The 16,945-nt window shown below is 38.4% G+C and overlaps 2 protein-coding genes across 2 annotated transcripts; one reads left to right on the top strand and one right to left on the bottom strand.

Annotated features, from left to right (window-relative positions):
* Positions 1-3,200: 3,200 nt before the first annotated feature.
* Positions 3,201-6,035, top strand: LOC125785968 (protein enabled homolog). The gene is made up of 2 exons (XM_049470169.1): positions 3,201-5,758; positions 6,007-6,035. Exon 1 carries the CDS (start codon positions 3,212-3,214, stop codon positions 3,740-3,742), a length of 531 nt encoding a protein of 176 aa, XP_049326126.1. The 5' UTR covers positions 3,201-3,211; the 3' UTR covers positions 3,743-5,758; positions 6,007-6,035.
* A 1,770-nt stretch (positions 6,036-7,805) lies between these two features.
* On the bottom strand, positions 7,806-11,774 carry LOC103041851 (tubulin alpha-8 chain). The gene is made up of 4 exons (XM_022674645.2): positions 11,664-11,774; positions 9,611-9,830; positions 9,359-9,507; positions 7,806-8,854 (listed from the first exon to the last, which is right to left on the bottom strand). The coding sequence occupies exons 1-4, from the start codon at positions 11,664-11,666 to the stop codon at positions 7,874-7,876; spliced, it is 1,353 nt and encodes a 450-aa protein (XP_022530366.1). The 5' UTR covers positions 11,667-11,774; the 3' UTR covers positions 7,806-7,873.
* Positions 11,775-16,945: the final 5,171 nt, after the last annotated feature.

Raw genomic sequence — 16,945 nt, 5'->3', positions numbered from 1 at the left:
AAGATATGGTTAGAGATAGCATTACAATATTTTTTTCTGATTTTGATATTTAGATGGATCCCAGCTGCATTGATATAGCTACCAATGGTAAACACCTCAAACTAACTACTTTACAAATTTACTACTTGTAGCTGAACATAGCAGATTTAAGTATGCTGTTGTCTGAGAATTAGACAGACGCACCTGATGCTTTAAAGACATAAAGTGAACAGCTGGCATAGTGCATGCATGGATACTACTAGACACGTACTCACCATTTGGTACATAGATTAGAATAGCTAGCTAGCACCTCAGAGAAGCTACGCCACCTTAATCTCAACTGAAGATAAGAACGGTAGGCTGAAATACAATAAGCAGTGAATCTGGAACAGACCTGTGTTTTCCTGTTAATATAATATATTACATTATGGAGCTATATTATCAGCCTGTTCGAGCCTGTATCTAACCTAATTGGTTAGCTAACTTATTCCTAGCTTTGACTGCCAGGCACGTAGCTAGCTAGCTAACATAAACATTACCCGGGACGTATATATTGTTTTTAGCCTACCTGCTGCTAAATTACACCATTTGTACAGCTAGGCCTAATTTATCCGATGTAAATCATCACTTACCACTGTCTTGTGTTTTTTTTTTGTGTTCCTCTTCCTTCTTTTGTTTTCTCTTTTGGCTTCCTGATGGATAAATTCGCTTCATGGTTAAGTTTCATATTTGCCGGCGTCTAAAACTTGGCTGTCTGCCAGGACAGTGTCTGCCTGCCTTCAGCAGCTGGTGGGAGGGGCCCCCTTGAGGGGGATTCTGAGAACAGTGTCATTGCTCATTGACTTTGAGAATGTAAAGGGGGGCTCACACAGTTTGTCGCTGCATTTAATTCTTAACCTGTTGTTGCGGGCCCCAAGCAATTGCCTGGTTTGCCTGCCCCATCGCGACGGGGCTGCCTCATCTCCCCCTCGATCCTCTTCATCACCTCCCCGTCGATCCTTTCCAGCTCAAACCTCTCCATCATCTCCCGCTCCCTCACGATGATTCCCCTCATCTCCTGCTCCAGCTGGGACCTCTCCCTCAGTTCCTGCTCGATCCTTCCCCTGATCTCCTGCTCTATCGAAAACGGCTGCTGCTCCATCTTCTGCGTCAGCACTCTGAATACCTTTACGAGAAGTACTGCGCCCTTTTCCAAACCACTGCGCATATGACGTCATTGACGTCACGGAATGAGCCGTGTGACGCCAACACAGTGTTCTGTGTTTGTGGACGCTGCTTCTAAACAGAGCATTCGCCTGCTTTAACTGCACACTCACTGCTGACACACACACACAAACACACACAGCACGTGCCTTCAGCGGACAGGCGCTCAGAAAAAAAAACAAAAATACATGATCAGCTGACTCAAAAAAGGACAAAATTATAATATATGTATATGAATATGTATTCACCTGTATTGTAAATTATGTATAGAAATTGTTGGGAAAATTGCACTACCCCTTACTGCGCCGTTTCCAGTGCGTTCCCCCTGGATTATTTTGATGGAAGCCCGAAGTAGAGATAAAGTATAGAGAGACAGGATACTTGATCATCAGCAAAATAACAATTTATTGAAGCAGGGATCCCTGGGAACATCTTCCAAAATCAAGAAAAGAGTTCAAAGAATATTTTACAGACAATCATTTAAAGACAAAACCTCCCTCCCTCACAGGGCCGAGGCCCCAAGAACTGATTTTAACTGATTTGTTACCAATACTTGTTTGTTAAATTTGTAACAAGTATATGTTCTTTTGCTAGCATTGCTTAACCCAAATTTTAGTTTGACAATATGTAGGGTGACGAAACGTCCGTATTTCCTGGGACTTCGCGTCCTGTCCCAGGCTTCCTGTTTTTTTTTTTTTTTTTCAAAAAGTGAGGAAATGTCCTGGTTTTTAAATTACCTTCATTGGACCAGAGAGCAGTAGACAGCGTGACTGTCAGCGTGAACTACCCTCCCCCCCTTCCCGTGCAGTCTCACAGTAAGAGCACACACACAACGCTCCACCCCCTCCACCACTACATTTACAATCTCAAACACATCACCCCTGCCAACACACTTAACACAGCTTCTACACCTACAGCAATCAATATCATAAGCAGTGAATCTCTGCTACACTTGCCCACACTGTGAGCTCACCTGTCCTGTAGGGAGATCATATTCAGTGATGGAGAACTGAGAGGAGCAGAGAGCCAGTATCTGTCCTAACAGAGAAACACTGAGGAGAACCTGGACTCTGCAGCTCCACAGAGCTCAGACACTACAGCAGCTGCTTTTAGTGTTTTGTGTTATTTGGTTTAAATTCTATTGATTTTTAAAATATATAATATTTAATATTTAGTAGAATTGGCACTGTATTGTAAATATAAGGGGTGTGTGTGTGTTTGCTGCCACTTTTTCGCTGTATCATACACACTTGTTTGAACAGATATGAGTTTTATTAACTTAGCTAGATTGATACTGTACACAGGTAACCTGTATTTATTAATCATTTATCCAGTGTTAGTGTGAAATTAGTTAGTATTAGTTAGTGCAATTTACAGAGATGAGTTTTATTAACTTAGCTAGATTAATATTGTACACATTTACGCTGTATTTATTAATAATTTACCCAACGTTAGTGTTTAAAGCTTTCTGAAATTAAAATATAGAGTTTTATTAATTTAGCTCATAGTTTTGGATTTAACAATAAGGGAAATTTTCCGCCGCCCAATTCAAGCCATCCCACTACCCCAAAAAGGTTCAGTATCCCTTACATTTTAAGACAGGTTTACAAGAAATCTATAATAACCACCTGTGAACACAGTTAGATGATTAGAATCTGTTTTCTTAATAATAACTTTTGTTTTAAATGGTTTATATTATATGGGCAATTTACGGGAATATACTAATACGGGAGGACGGTGGGAAAGATAAGTAGTTTCTTGGCCAAAACGGGAGACTTGACGGGTATGACTTAGCTAGACTAGCAGGTATATCTGCATATCTACCCTAACCTAATAAGATATTGATAGAGATAGATAGCAGGCGAATGCTCTGTTTAGAAGCAGCGTCCACAAACACAGAACACTGCTTTGACGTCGCGCGCCGTCTCGTTCCGTGACGTCACTGGGAGGCGTGTGACGTCATACGCGCAGTAGTGTATAAAAGGGCGCAGTACTTCACGTGAAGGTATTCAGAGTGCTGAGGCAGAAGATGGAGCAGCAGGAGCGTGAAATGAGGGCGAGGCTCCAGCGGGAGCAGGACACATGGACAGGCATTATGCGGGAGCAGGAAATTAGAGATAAGATCCAGCAGCAGAGGATCCGGCAGGAGAGAATAGAGAGGTTTGAGAGGATTCTGTCGGAGAGGTTGGCGCTGGAGATGAGGGAGAGGTTAGACCGAGAGGAGAGGGAGAAGTTGGAGGAGGAGCTGAGTGAGTGGATGGAGCGGGAGCTAAAGGAGTCAATAGAGCGGGAGCTGAGGGAGCTTGTGCAGGGACCGGGGCTAACCTCACAGGATCCTGCAGAGAGGGAAAGGGTGGATAAGGAGCTGCAGGAAAGGGTGGAGCAAAAAATGAGGGACAAGATGAAACAGGAGCTGAAAGAGAGGATAGAGCGGGAGCAGAGGGAGAGAAAGGAACAAAAGGAACGGGAGCTGAGAGAGAAGCAGCTAAAGAGTCTGGGTTATTTTGCGCTGGGATTTGTTTTGATGGGCTCAGCTGTTCTGTATGCAGTGTTTATCTAGATTAACTAGGGGGCAAAGTGCATGAAGAAACTTTAAAGCCCCCAACCCCAGCCAAGCTCAGACTGCACGCCCCGGCAGTGCTCTCTTGCATTTTATGGCGTTTGCTACGACGCTGAAGTTAGCTTCTTATTCGCCAAGGTCTTAAGCAGATTTCCGTTCCACATTAAATGCTGAAGGCTGCTAAAGGTTGAACATAAATGCGGCCGCCTAAAGATAGTAAAGCGCTGTGCAAACGCTCTAAATAAAGGGGGAGAACACAATGCGAGGGACAAAGTTTAATTCTGAGTGGGATATAATGAAAATAAAATGAGATGACATGAATTAAAACGTTATTGCTTTCACTTTTGGCCTAATCGTCTCACAAAAATGACTATCAGACCTAATACCCAGTACCCCACACCTCTCAAAATCCTGAAGAAGAACAAATATTACTGTGGATTTTATCCATAATGACCCAGTGAACATAGCATGAAACATAATATAATGAACGGTGAAATAGCACTTTTTCGCCTAATTCCAAGACCATTATCTCTTCAGTCTTAAGTTGTCTCACAAAAAAGCGGGAACACCCAATACCCCAGACAAAAAAAAGCGGGAACACCCAATACCCCAGACAAAAAAAAGCGGGAATGCCCAATACCCCAGACAGACAAAATCATGAAGAAGGAAAACAATATTGTGGGATTTTCACATAATGACCCAGTGAACATAGCATGTAATGTAATATAATGAATGGTGAAATAGCACTTTTCACCTAATTCCAATATCATTATCTCTTCAGTCTTAAAACGTCTAAAAAAAATCACTATTAGACCTAATATCCAGTACCCCACACTGTCAAAATCCTGAAGAAGAAAAAATATTACTGTTTTTTTCCGTAATGACCCAGTGAACAAAGCATGTAATATAATAGAGTGAATAGGCAAATTGCACTTTTCACCTAATTCTAAGACCATTATCTCTTCAGTCTTAAATCGTCTCACAAACATGACTATGAGACCTAATACCTAGTACACCACACTGTCAAAATCCTGAAGAAGAACAAATATTACTGTGGATTTTTTTCCATAATGACCCAGTGAACATAGCATGTAACATAATATAATGAACGGTGAAATAATCAGACCTAAAACCCAGTACCCCACACTGTCAAAATCCTAAAGAAGAACAAATATTAATGTTTTTTCCGTAATGCCCTGTGAACAAAGCATGTAATATAATATAATGCATGGTGAAATAGCACTTTCCGCGTAATTCTAAGACCATTATCTCTTCAGTCTTAAATCATCTCACAAAAATGACTATTAGACCCAATACCCCACACTGTCAAAATCCTAAAGGACAAATATTACTGTGGAATCTTCCATAATGACCATGTGAACATAACATGTAATATAATAGAGTGAATAGGCAAATTGCACTTTTCCCCTAATTCTAAGACCATTATCTCTTCAGTCTTAAATCGTCTCACAAACATGACTATGAGACCTAATACCCGATACCCCACACTTTCAATATCCTGAAGAAGGACAAATATTACAAACAGTACTTTAGACAGTCTACTCATTCTCCTCATTAAGATTTCATGTTGTCACCTTTGGCTTCTAAATTATGATGTGATTCAGTTGCACACCTTAAATGTCTTTTTATCTCATTATTATATTAATGTTAATAGACTTTTACATTTCTACAGAATAAGAAATTCACTTCAGAAGTTCAGAGTGAATTTACCCATCATACTATATATAATTATATGTTAAGATAGTTTAGCGTTATTTTCTAAATTTGAAAGCATACATTAATTTAGTGTCAAACTGTAAAACCCAAAGATTTTTTTTACAATGTGTGATTGTTTGATATCAGGCTGTTGACTGAATAACTGCTTGTTCTCTTTCCTATAATGTTTAATCCTGTTTATTAATTTGTCTGTACCAAAAGAGATGATGCTTGCTCCAACAGATTTTTGGATATCTAAAGAAATCACACACCAAACTTTAGCCTCCTCAGTAAATACAGGTGAGTGACCTTTCTTGTACACAGAATGATTATTTTAGTTCCAACCAAGTTCGCATCATGTGTGACAAAATATGTCCTCCTTCAGGATTTTGTCAGTCTGAGGTATTGGGTATTAGGTGTGATAGTCATTTTTGTGAGACGATTTAAGACTGAAGAGATAATGGTCTTGGAATTAGGCAAAAAGTGCTATTTCACCATTAATTATTAATATTAATTACTTAATATTATATTACATGCTGTGTTCACAGGATCATTGTGAGAAAAATCAACAGTAATATTTGTCCTTCTTCAGGATTTTGACAGTCATGTGTATTGTGTATGAGGTTTAAGGTGGAACGGAGATCTGAATAAGACACTGGCGAGTAAGAAGCTATCGTCAGCGGAGGTCTATATAATTGAACGTGCGGGAACAACAATAAAGTACAAATGTGCTGTAAATCTGCATGTAGAACCTCTTGCTGGACTGGTAGTAATACTAAATAAAATTTGACTTGCTTTAAAAAACTTTTAAAGAGTTGCTTTATTTTCAAGGGGTAATGATTATTTTTTTCAATTTGTTTGTGAAGGTGTTTTTACAACCTATACATACACTCATTAGGCCTATGCAACTACCCAACAAACAATGCTGATAAATTACCTCAGACTCCGACCCCATGTTGAGCATTTAAAATGACCAAGGACTAGTTGGGATGATTATTTTCTTTCCACAAATGCACAACCATTTTTTTTCCCATGGAAAATAATTATAAGTGCCATGCACTTATCTTAGACACTGGTCTTGCGAACAGTGCAAAAATGTTTCCTGCTATTTATAAAACTTCTATAGGCTTCTTTTGGCTTATACCTGTTGTAACAAGTTTGTGCTTACATCAGGTTGTAAAAAAATGTGATCACAAACCAGGGGTTTTGGTATGTTGGCCAGCTTCACTTAACCAAGCATGGGGACTTAAACAGGGCTGAGCTTGAGATTGCTCAAAATCTTTGGGATTTGGAGTGCACCTCAATTACCTGAGCTCCCAGTCGTTCCTCACCTTGTGACTATCGACCTTGCACCCACCTCCACCCGTCACCACCCTCAGCTTCATCACTCACCTTAGCTGCAGGGGGACCTGGCTTGAGAACTCTCTCAAGCTGTACTGAACTGCACCCCCACGCAACATAAAACTCAGTTCACACCCTCCCCAGCATCACGTGGGCGTGGTTCATTATTATAGCCAAGGCAACGTTACCTAATGAGGAGGCAGTTAATTTAACAAGGCAATATTTGCCCAACATTGTTAAAAGTTGTTAGAAACCTGGTTTGTGCTGGTGCTTTTCACATGTGAAAGCAAAGTAGGACTATTTTTGGTCATTGATATTCATAGATTGGTTATTACACAGAACACAAGTTTGCTCAACTGAAATATTGTGGGCTATTGGTAGACTGTAAAACATATGTGGCTGGTTTGAGTAAAAATGCTCACAGGCAGTTTTAAGCCTTTTTACCACCCTGTTGTGACTCAAAACAATTCATCTTAAAGACAAATTACTTATCCTACCAGTGTTGCTCCCCTATTGTATAGTAAGTGACAATAGCTTTGTCAATGAGGTAATCCTACATTTTATTACCCAAGTGGTGCTTTTTAGTTTCCACCCACTGACCTGATCAAATCAAAGGGCCCCAATTCACTATTCTTCCAATCAATTTCTGCTTAAAATGGACTTATTAAATGCCATTCTCCAGGGAAAGTAAACCATGCACCCATTACTCTGGGCATAGGCTTTAACATATCAGAGCTTATTCAAAATGTAATAAGAATTAAATAGAAATAGATATAAATATAGCTGGAGAGACGGACACTTCAGAGGATTGAAGTTCAAAAACACACCAACCCCACACACCATTAGCAGAGTGAATTTTGGACTTTTTTTTACTTGTACCAAACTCCCAAAAAACTAATGCACAACTGTAAATGTTTGAATCCTTAATAGAAAAACACTTTGCAAGGGTAAGGGATTTGCCTAGCATATTTAAAAAAGGCTGACAACAGTAAATAGACAAACACCATTTCATATTTGCTGCAAAAATTTATTTTACTTCAACAACGCACAATAAACTTCAACAAGAATACAATTCTAGTACTCATCTTCCTCTTCGTCATCACAATTTTCAGCAGAGTCTGCTCCAACCTCCTCGTAATCTTTCTCCAATGCTGCCATGTCTTCTCTGGCCTCTGAAAACTCCCCCTCTTCCATTCCTTCCCCCACGTACCAGTGGACAAACGCCCGCTTGGCATACATCAGGTCAAACTTGTGATCCAGGCGGCTCCAGGCTTCTGCAATGGCCGTGGTGTTGCTCAGCATGCACACGGCCCTCTGCACCTTGGCTAAATCGCCACCAGGGACCACAGTGGGGGGCTGGTAGTTGATGCCCACCTTGAAACCAGTGGGACACCAGTCTACAAACTGGATGGAACGTCGGGTCTTGATGCTGGCGATGGCGGCATTGACATCTTTGGGCACCACGTCCCCACGATACAGCAAGCAGCAAGCCATGTATTTGCCGTGCCGTGGGTCACACTTCACCATCTGGTTGGTTGGCTCAAAACAGGAGTTGGTGATCTCTGATACAGACAGCTGCTCATGGTAGGCTTTTTCAGCAGAGATAATTGGGGAGTACGTGACCAAGGGGAAATGGATGCGAGGATACGGAACCAGGTTGGTCTGGAACTCAGTAAGATCCACATTGAGAGCACCATCAAATCGCAAGGAAGCAGTGATGGAGGACACGATCTGTGCAATGAGTCTGTTGAGGTTATTGTACGAGGGACGCTCAATGTCGAGGTTGCGCTTGCAAAGGTCAAAAATGGCCTCATTGTCCACCATGAAGGAGCAGTCTGAGTGCTCCAGAGTGGTGTGAGTGGTCAGGATAGAGTTGTAGGGCTCGACCACTGCAGTGGAAACCTGGGGAGCAGGGTAGACAGAGAACTCCAGCTTGGACTTCTTGCCATAATCCACAGACAGGCGCTCCATCAACAAAGAAGTAAAGCCTGAGCCGGTTCCTCCTCCGAAACTGTGGAATATCAGGAATCCCTGCAGACCTGTACACTGGTCAGCCTAGAGAGAAGGAGGAACAAGGACAAGATTCATCATTAGCACTGAGCTCTAAATTAGATGCTACAGTAAAAGTATAGGTTCTAGTAGTGTTAGAAGTAGGATTGGTTAAGTAATCCTACTAATCTATTCTTCAAATAGGAGCAATTCTAAATTGCAATTTAAACTAGACAATGTTATTAAATGGTATAATTTTTACAAGATAGAAACAAATACCATCAAGAACGACCAAATATGCAAACTAGTGTTTAACGCACTAACGGGAGGCAAAAGCATGCAATTTTGGCAGTGCAATGTTTAACCATTAGATCATTCTGCTTATATTGTAAACTGAAAGTCGTTCTGAGTTCAGTTTCTGAAGCACTACAGAACACAGGTATTATATTTACCAATAAAATTTGTGTTTGCAAATTTCTTGTAAGTGTATTTATGTATTTGTTCTTTAACAAAAAAAAACAAAAAAAAAGGTTAGCATACAAAACTAATTTTACATTAAACTTAACTTACCATTTTTCGCATTCTATCAAGCACAGAGTCCACAATCTCTTTGCCGATGGTGTAGTGACCACGGGCGTAGTTGTTGGCAGCATCCTCTTTGCCACTGATGAGCTGCTCTGGATGGTAAAGCTGTCGATAATGCCCATTACGGATCTCATCTGCAAGGCAGTAGGTACAGTCATTAACTATCCTCTACTGAAAAGTTCCAAAAACAGAAAATTCAGCATTTTAGACTGAAAATAGATAGTTTGGCTACGTTACCTACAACTGCTGGCTCCAGGTCTATGAATACAGCTCGTGGAACATACTTCCCAGCTCCAGTATCACTGAAGAAAGTACCAAAAGAGGAATCTGACATGGCAGAACTGCCAGGAGCTATCATCCCGTCAGGCTGGATTCCATGTTCCAAACAGTACAGCTCCCAGCAGGAGTTCCCCATCTGGACGCCAGCCTGGCCAATGTGTACAGAGATGCACTCCCTCTGTTGTCGCGGTGTAAAACACATTAATATAAACAATATTTTAAAAAAAGCATTGTAAGAAGTCTTGCAATACTGAATTAAAAAAAACACTTTTCCATTAAATTCTGACCATTTGAGGCTAAACTTCATAAAAAGAAATGGGCTTATCCATTTTTAGAAGCTTTAAGTTTCCTGCAGCTCACACAGTACATTTAAAGAGAAAAATAAGAAAAGGTGAAAAACACTAGCTTTTTGCAGCTTGTAACAAAGCTGATTGGGGACAATCAGAAAAAGAAAGAAAATAAAAAAAAAAAAATCACTTTTTGCACTTTTTTGCTAACAGGAGTCACTAATTAAAACAATACACTAAAAGTTCACACCATAGACTGTATATAACTGGACAGAGTATAGTCTCAAAAATGAAGCCACCACAGGTCGGGCGTCCCCTGCTGTTCGGTTTCAGAAAGCCATGTAACCCCACCCATCCCCATAGGTTTCAATGGCAAAACAGACAACCCTCAATCACGTTTTTTCCAATATACTGTAATTCTACCTCCATTATTTAAATGCAGCAGCTAGTGTAACCTCTGCTTATATTGTAAAATTTTTATATTCCCACAGAATTAGTTTTTTAGAAGGTTATTCAGCTCTATTAAAAAAAGGTGTGGTTATTGTAAAAGGGCTGCTTATGGGCGGGACCAATAACAGACAGTCAGCTCCGCTCCGCCCCGCTCTGCAGTCTGTGACCGCGAGGCAGCCCTCAGGGGCGGGGTTATTTAAATGAGTAGGCTGTCTCTCCACAGTCTTTCTCCCTCCTCTGGTCTCTACTGCGCAGAATCGGGTGTCAGGATCGCCAACATAGTGGAAGATTTTGGCTTCTTTTTCATTGAATGAATAGGAAGGGCGACACGGCGTCCATCTTTTTTTACAGTCTCTGGTTCACACACACTGGATATTGTGTGGTGTTGACCACTAGATAGCAGTGTAGTCTCACTATGAGTGGATACAAAACTAAACTTCTTTCCAGATTGTATAAACTTTTATAAAAATATAAAATGTATTTATACTCAAAATAAAGAAAAGGACAAAGCGTTTTGAGTGTTTTAATCCATCAGTTATATAGAATAAAAATGTCTCCGGTAAAAAGAGACTTGGTAAAAAGCAGAACTCTGCAAAAGTAAATGGGTAAATTAGCTAAATAATATTTAGAGCATCAGTTTCCTTCGTTTCACAAAATAATTAAAAGAGTTCTTATACAGATAGCCATTATATTAGATGGCCATCTTCTGTTCATAACAACTACCTTTCCAAACTGTGCCACCCTAATGTATATTTAAAAACCTAATACAAAAAAACAAGACCAGCATATTAGAAAGTGTTTCCAGGTGACGTTTAGGAATAATATTTTAATAGCCCAGGTCACTGTATCCGGGAAAACTAAAGCAATAAAAACGTGTTTATATATTTAAAACAAACAAAACAAACAAACAAACAAACAAAACAAAACAAACAAAACACTACACCCCACAACACACAATGGCTAACAGGGCTCGGTATAATGCAAAACCCAGCAACAGTATAGGGTGCCAATCTTGGTCGCTACTTATAAAAGATACTGTAAAGTTTTATTAATTTTGCAAGCAAATAAGAAAATTATGCAATAATGAGAAGCTCTAAATATACATTAGTTAGCTAGCCAATTTACCCACGGTTTATTTTGGCCAGATTCCGCCTTTTACCAGGCCTCACGAGTAACACAACAATCAGACCACTGCTTCCTTCATTTAACTAAAGCCCAAGCAAAAGAACAAAAACCCAAATCCTCAATAAATCAGCAAAGCACAGTAACTTTACCATTGTTATCTTGAGAAGCAGAGAGACGTCCTTGATCTGCAAAGTCTTAAAACAGATTGTGGGAAAGGATAGGTCAGTACATATTAGCTCAACAATTCAGCATTACTCGCCCAACAAACAAAGAACCACTCACCTGCAGCTGCGCGGCATTAGTCCCCGGATGAGCTTTATGAGTAGTGGCCTCAATTAGTGGGTGTGGTTTTCCAATTAAGTCCCGTAGTTATTCTGCAGTTAAATTCACTTCAGAACTAACTACTCCTACGACTTTATCGCGTCGATTGCTACGTGGTTTATTATAAGTGGTTTTGGCAGATTTCGAAAAAAAAAAATACAACCTGAAAAAAGCTTTCAAAGTTTTTTTTTTTTTTTTTTAATATAGTCTCAGTTACTGCAAAACTGAACAAACTAACAAAGAGCGACGTAAGAACATTAGATGAACAATGTTTATCACCCAATAAAAAGATCAGAAGGATGTTGGCAGAGTTGCTGGGGTTTTGTCGAGTTATGCTGCTCATTGATATGTGCTTCTTAACGGAACTGCGCATGCGCCGACCTTCAAATTTATTTTTATTTTTTTCATGTGTTTTTATTATTTATTTATTTTCCTTGAATGCAATAGCCTGCTTTAATGTTACAAAACTTTAACTGGCTATTTAAAAAAAGGCAAATAAAAAAATATATATAATTTCCAAAAAAGTTGGCCTTAACTTTACATAATACAATAATTTATGTATTTGTATTTGTACCTTTAACTATACAAATATACAAACATACAGTATGGTAGCATGGCATGACAAGGTGGTGACAAGGTAGCACAACTAAAAAAGTAAGTAAATAAAATCTACCAGAACTAATAAAAAAAAAAAACTTAATTTTAAAATCGAATTCATACATATATTAATTTTGCATGTTTTCGTCTGTTTTTTGTCTGTCAACGTGGAAACTCCAGTATCAAATTTATGTTCAAGTTTCCCCCTAGAAATCGAATTGACAGTGTGTATGTGCAACTACTTAGTCAGTGACTCGTATTTATCACAATTCCGATACCAGATAAACGCAGCAAAAGTTCTGTGGTAAGACCAGTAACACAGATTCGCTGCAAAAAAGTCTTTGCAGTGGTTTAAACATTCAGCTCTATTTAAAGGTCAAATATATAAATACATATTTAGGTAAATACATACAAATTAACATATAATTTAGAGACAATTAAGCCATTCCCATGAATGCTCATTTATCAATAATTACGGCTTCTTTTTACTAAATGTAAAAATATAAAAGGCACTTAAAATAAAATTACTTATAATGGTAAATTTAAATAAACAAATAACTAATTCTTCTGATAACTGATACATAGTTGGAAAGGACTCATAAATAAATGAACAAAATTAAGATCATAGTGGCTATAATTTCTGCAGACCACCAGATGTCACTCATAGGCTTTACAAAACTAACTTGAAGTAACCAAGTCATTACTAATCCTGCTCCCAACCCTCTTCCCAGAGAGAACCGGCTGATGTTCTCTGGTCATCCTCCATCACCTCCACAGTGTATGTGACCACCTATTACCACTGAACATGCCACCAAATCAGCTTTGATCTGCTGAGGCTTGGGGTTCTGGGCAACTGAACATCTGGTACCAAGATGTTAGCAACAGGTTCTTTACTGTAACTTATGAGGTGGCACCATGTTGATCAGTTGCAGCACATCCCACAGGTACATGAGTAGATGTACGAAGACTATGGGGCAGATTCCCAGACAGGCATTAAGCCTATGAATTGAATCCCTGTTTGGGAAATATATGCATTTCCCAAACAGGGATTCAATTTAGTCATATAGAAAATCTCCATTTAAAATGCTGACTAGTCCAAAACTAGGCTTAATCCATGTCTGGGAAACTGACCCCTATACTAATGCAAATTCCAAAAAAATGAATATCATTGAAAAGTAACTTTATTTCAGTAATTTAGTTTACAATGTGAAACGTAGAAGTATTACACACAAATTGATCCATTTTAAGCATTTATTACTTTTATTGTTAATGATTATGGCTTACAGCCAATGAAAAATCAAAAATCAGTGTCTTAGAAAATTTGAATCAAGGGATTAGTCTGGAGGAAGAGTGGAGAGGCACACAGTTCAAGCTTTTTGAGGTCTAGTGTGAAGTTTCCACACTCAGTGATCGTTCGGAGAGACATGTCATTTGCTGGTGTTGGTCCACTGCCACTGTAAGGATTTCATTTTCCAGCAGGACTTGGCGCTCTGGCCACACTGCCAAAAGTTCCAATTGGTGTGATATTTGGGTTTTCATTGGCTGTAAGCCATAATCAACGACAATAAAAGAAATAAACACTTAAAATAGATCACTCTGTATGGAATACATCCATATATTACATGAGTTTCACACTTTGAACAGAATTACTGATATAAATTTACATTAGGGTGTGGCCTAAGGGGGCCCTGCATGGGGGCCCTGCATTGGTTCATAGACAAAACCAGAATTTATCTTTAGTAAAGCCTCAGAGAAGCTGCTGTTAGGTCATGGTCCATGTGATGGAGCTGTTGAGTTGAGACGACTTCGAAGATGAAGTCTAACCACAACACTCAGGCGATGAACTTAGGTTACCTAGGTGTTAGATAATCATAAAGAAGAAGTCGTAAAGGTGACGTTTGTGAGAGTGAAAGAGAAATGTAGATGACAGAGAGAGAGAGAGAGAGGGAGAGACAAAGAAACATCAGCTGTAATTCTTTCTCCCACACATACGTACATAGATTATACACACTTCTCCTGATAGGTGATGTGTCTGGAAGTTCTGCATGCCTGTATCTATAGGCACATCTGACTTCTTCTGCGTCTGGTGAAAGGTGGGAGATCGTCCATGGCGTCCTCTGTCTTCTTATCTTTCAGCATCATCTTCACCATCCTGCAGGGGCTAACACTCATAACCAGTGGAAATAGTAATGGTAAGCCTTACCTGCCCATTTCTTTATATTATACACAGCAAAAGACATAATAAAAGTCTCTTTATTTATACACACAGGTATAGATAGCTTAATGTACGGAGGTGGGAAAAAATTAGTATTTACCACTTACAGATTTCTTTAAATGTTGTTCTGTGTTCTATGTGAGTTCTTTTGTGACCTCCTGGATGAGTTGTCCATGCCCTTTTGGAGTAATTTTGGTAGGTTTGTGACTCCTGGGAAGGTTCACCAGTGTTCCATGTTTTCTCCATTGGTAAATATTGCCAAATATTTACCAATGGCTATTGCCAACGCTTTAGAAATGACTTTGTAACCCTCTCTAGACTGATAGATGATCATTAACTTTGTTTTTGAATTCCTTCATAATGTGTTGCTTTTTGAGATCTTTTATCTGCTTCATGTTGTCAGACAGGTTCTATTTAAGTGATTTCTTGATTCTACAGGTCTGGCAGTAATCAGGTCTGGTTTTAGTCAGTAGTGAAATTGAACTCAGCTTTCAGGGGGATATTTTTTTCCTTTAATAAATGAAATCATCATTTAAAAAGTGCTGGTTATATTTGTCTGATATTAAAGTTGATTAAAGTTTGATAATCTGACAAATCTAAATATTCACACCACTGTATGTATTATCAGTTTTTCACATTTAGAAGCTGTGGAGAAAACCCTTAATGAGGTTCAATAAAACCTTTTTTTAAAGAAGAAAATGTTGCTTTAAACATCTTAAGCATTCTTGAAGGTTCCTTTATACCCCTAAAAGTCATCAAGGAACTTTAAACAGTGTAGAGTCTGGTTCTATTCTAGAACCAGCTTTTTAGTTCAACCTGCGATCCAATGGCTCAAGAAATTGGACAAGGGGGCAATTTCACAGACAGGGATTAAGCCTAGTCAGAGAGGATGTTTTCTTTCAATAGAAAATCTCCATTAAAAACACTGCGTAGTCCAAGACTAGGCTTAATCCCTGTCTGGGAAACTGCCTCATAAGGTTTAGGGCACATATAATATAACAACGGCAGCCTAAAACTCATTGCTTAAGAGGGATAATAGTGAATTAAAGTCAAGTACTAGCCCAGATATCAGAGAAAATTATCAAAATGTTTAACAATGTTTTTAATTTAAGTTTTTGCCTCTGAAAAAAGCAATTCTACATTGTGCACTCTTATAAATCATGGTTCTTCGAGTTTAGAAATGGGCCTATGTAAAACCATAAAGGCTCAAAACAATTGTGTGCTATAAACGGTTTCTTAGTTTAAAGCAGAATGTGTCTTATGTGGCTCTATAGAATATTTTAGATATATGGCATAAAGCACCAAAATAGGATCTGTTAATGCTGATGTCAAGCTTTTACTAATCGAATATTCTATATAGAACCATAAACAAATGCTCTGTTATAGGTAATCTTTCTTACCATTAAAAAACTCATATCAGATGTTGAAAGTGAGAAACTTTATAATTTCATAAATAAATATGAACATATTTAAAACTTAATATCAGCAACATATGTCAATAGATTTGGGACAGGGCCATTTCTACCATTGTGTAGCATCCTATCTTCTCCTAACAACATTCTGTAAACGTCTGTATAAAAGGAGTAACAGCAATAGCTGGGGTTTTGAGAGAGGAATGTCTCCCACTCCTGTGTGATCAAATATTCTAGCTGCTCAACAGTCAACAATCTTATTTTAGATTTATGATGCTCCAAATGCTTAATATTGGTGAAAAGTTGAGCACCCATACTCCTATTATTATAAAAGAAAATACAAATAAATACAAAGTACTGTGCAAATTCAACAGAATTTAGTTTAGATCTCTATATTACACTATATAACAGAATAAATGCAAAGAAACATTCATTTTATAGTAAAGATGTGTTGTTTTCTGTACCGTTATTGATATGTAGGTTGTAAGATAAATGCGTAGGTTTCTGTGTGAACTTCAGGAACTGTAAGAATTAGTTCAGTTCCACCAGCAGCTCACCTAATTTACTAATTTATTTAAAGAAAGGATATAATAGATACATGGTGTTGGATAGAAACTGTAAATAATGCCTCTAAAATCAGTATTTAAAGTATTTATGTGATCATAATATTTTTGGAGACATGACAAAACACCCAAAAAGATTTTTAGTAATTTCATGAATATACTACTGCTGCAAAATAAATGTTAGTTTTATAAAGTATAACAATTGTTATTGTATAATAAATGTTTAGTAGAAACAAAAAGATCTGTAAACAATTTTGTAAACAACAGTACATTGCCAAGACGTTCCTAGACTTTTATTTTGGATAGAATAACAATCATGTAGT

This window comes from Astyanax mexicanus, chromosome 21, assembly GCF_023375975.1.
Source record: "Astyanax mexicanus isolate ESR-SI-001 chromosome 21, AstMex3_surface, whole genome shotgun sequence".
Taxonomy (NCBI): Eukaryota; Metazoa; Chordata; class Actinopteri; order Characiformes; family Acestrorhamphidae; genus Astyanax; species Astyanax mexicanus.
The sequence above is the reverse complement of the archived record's forward strand: the minus strand, read 5'-3'. Positions and strand labels throughout refer to the sequence as shown.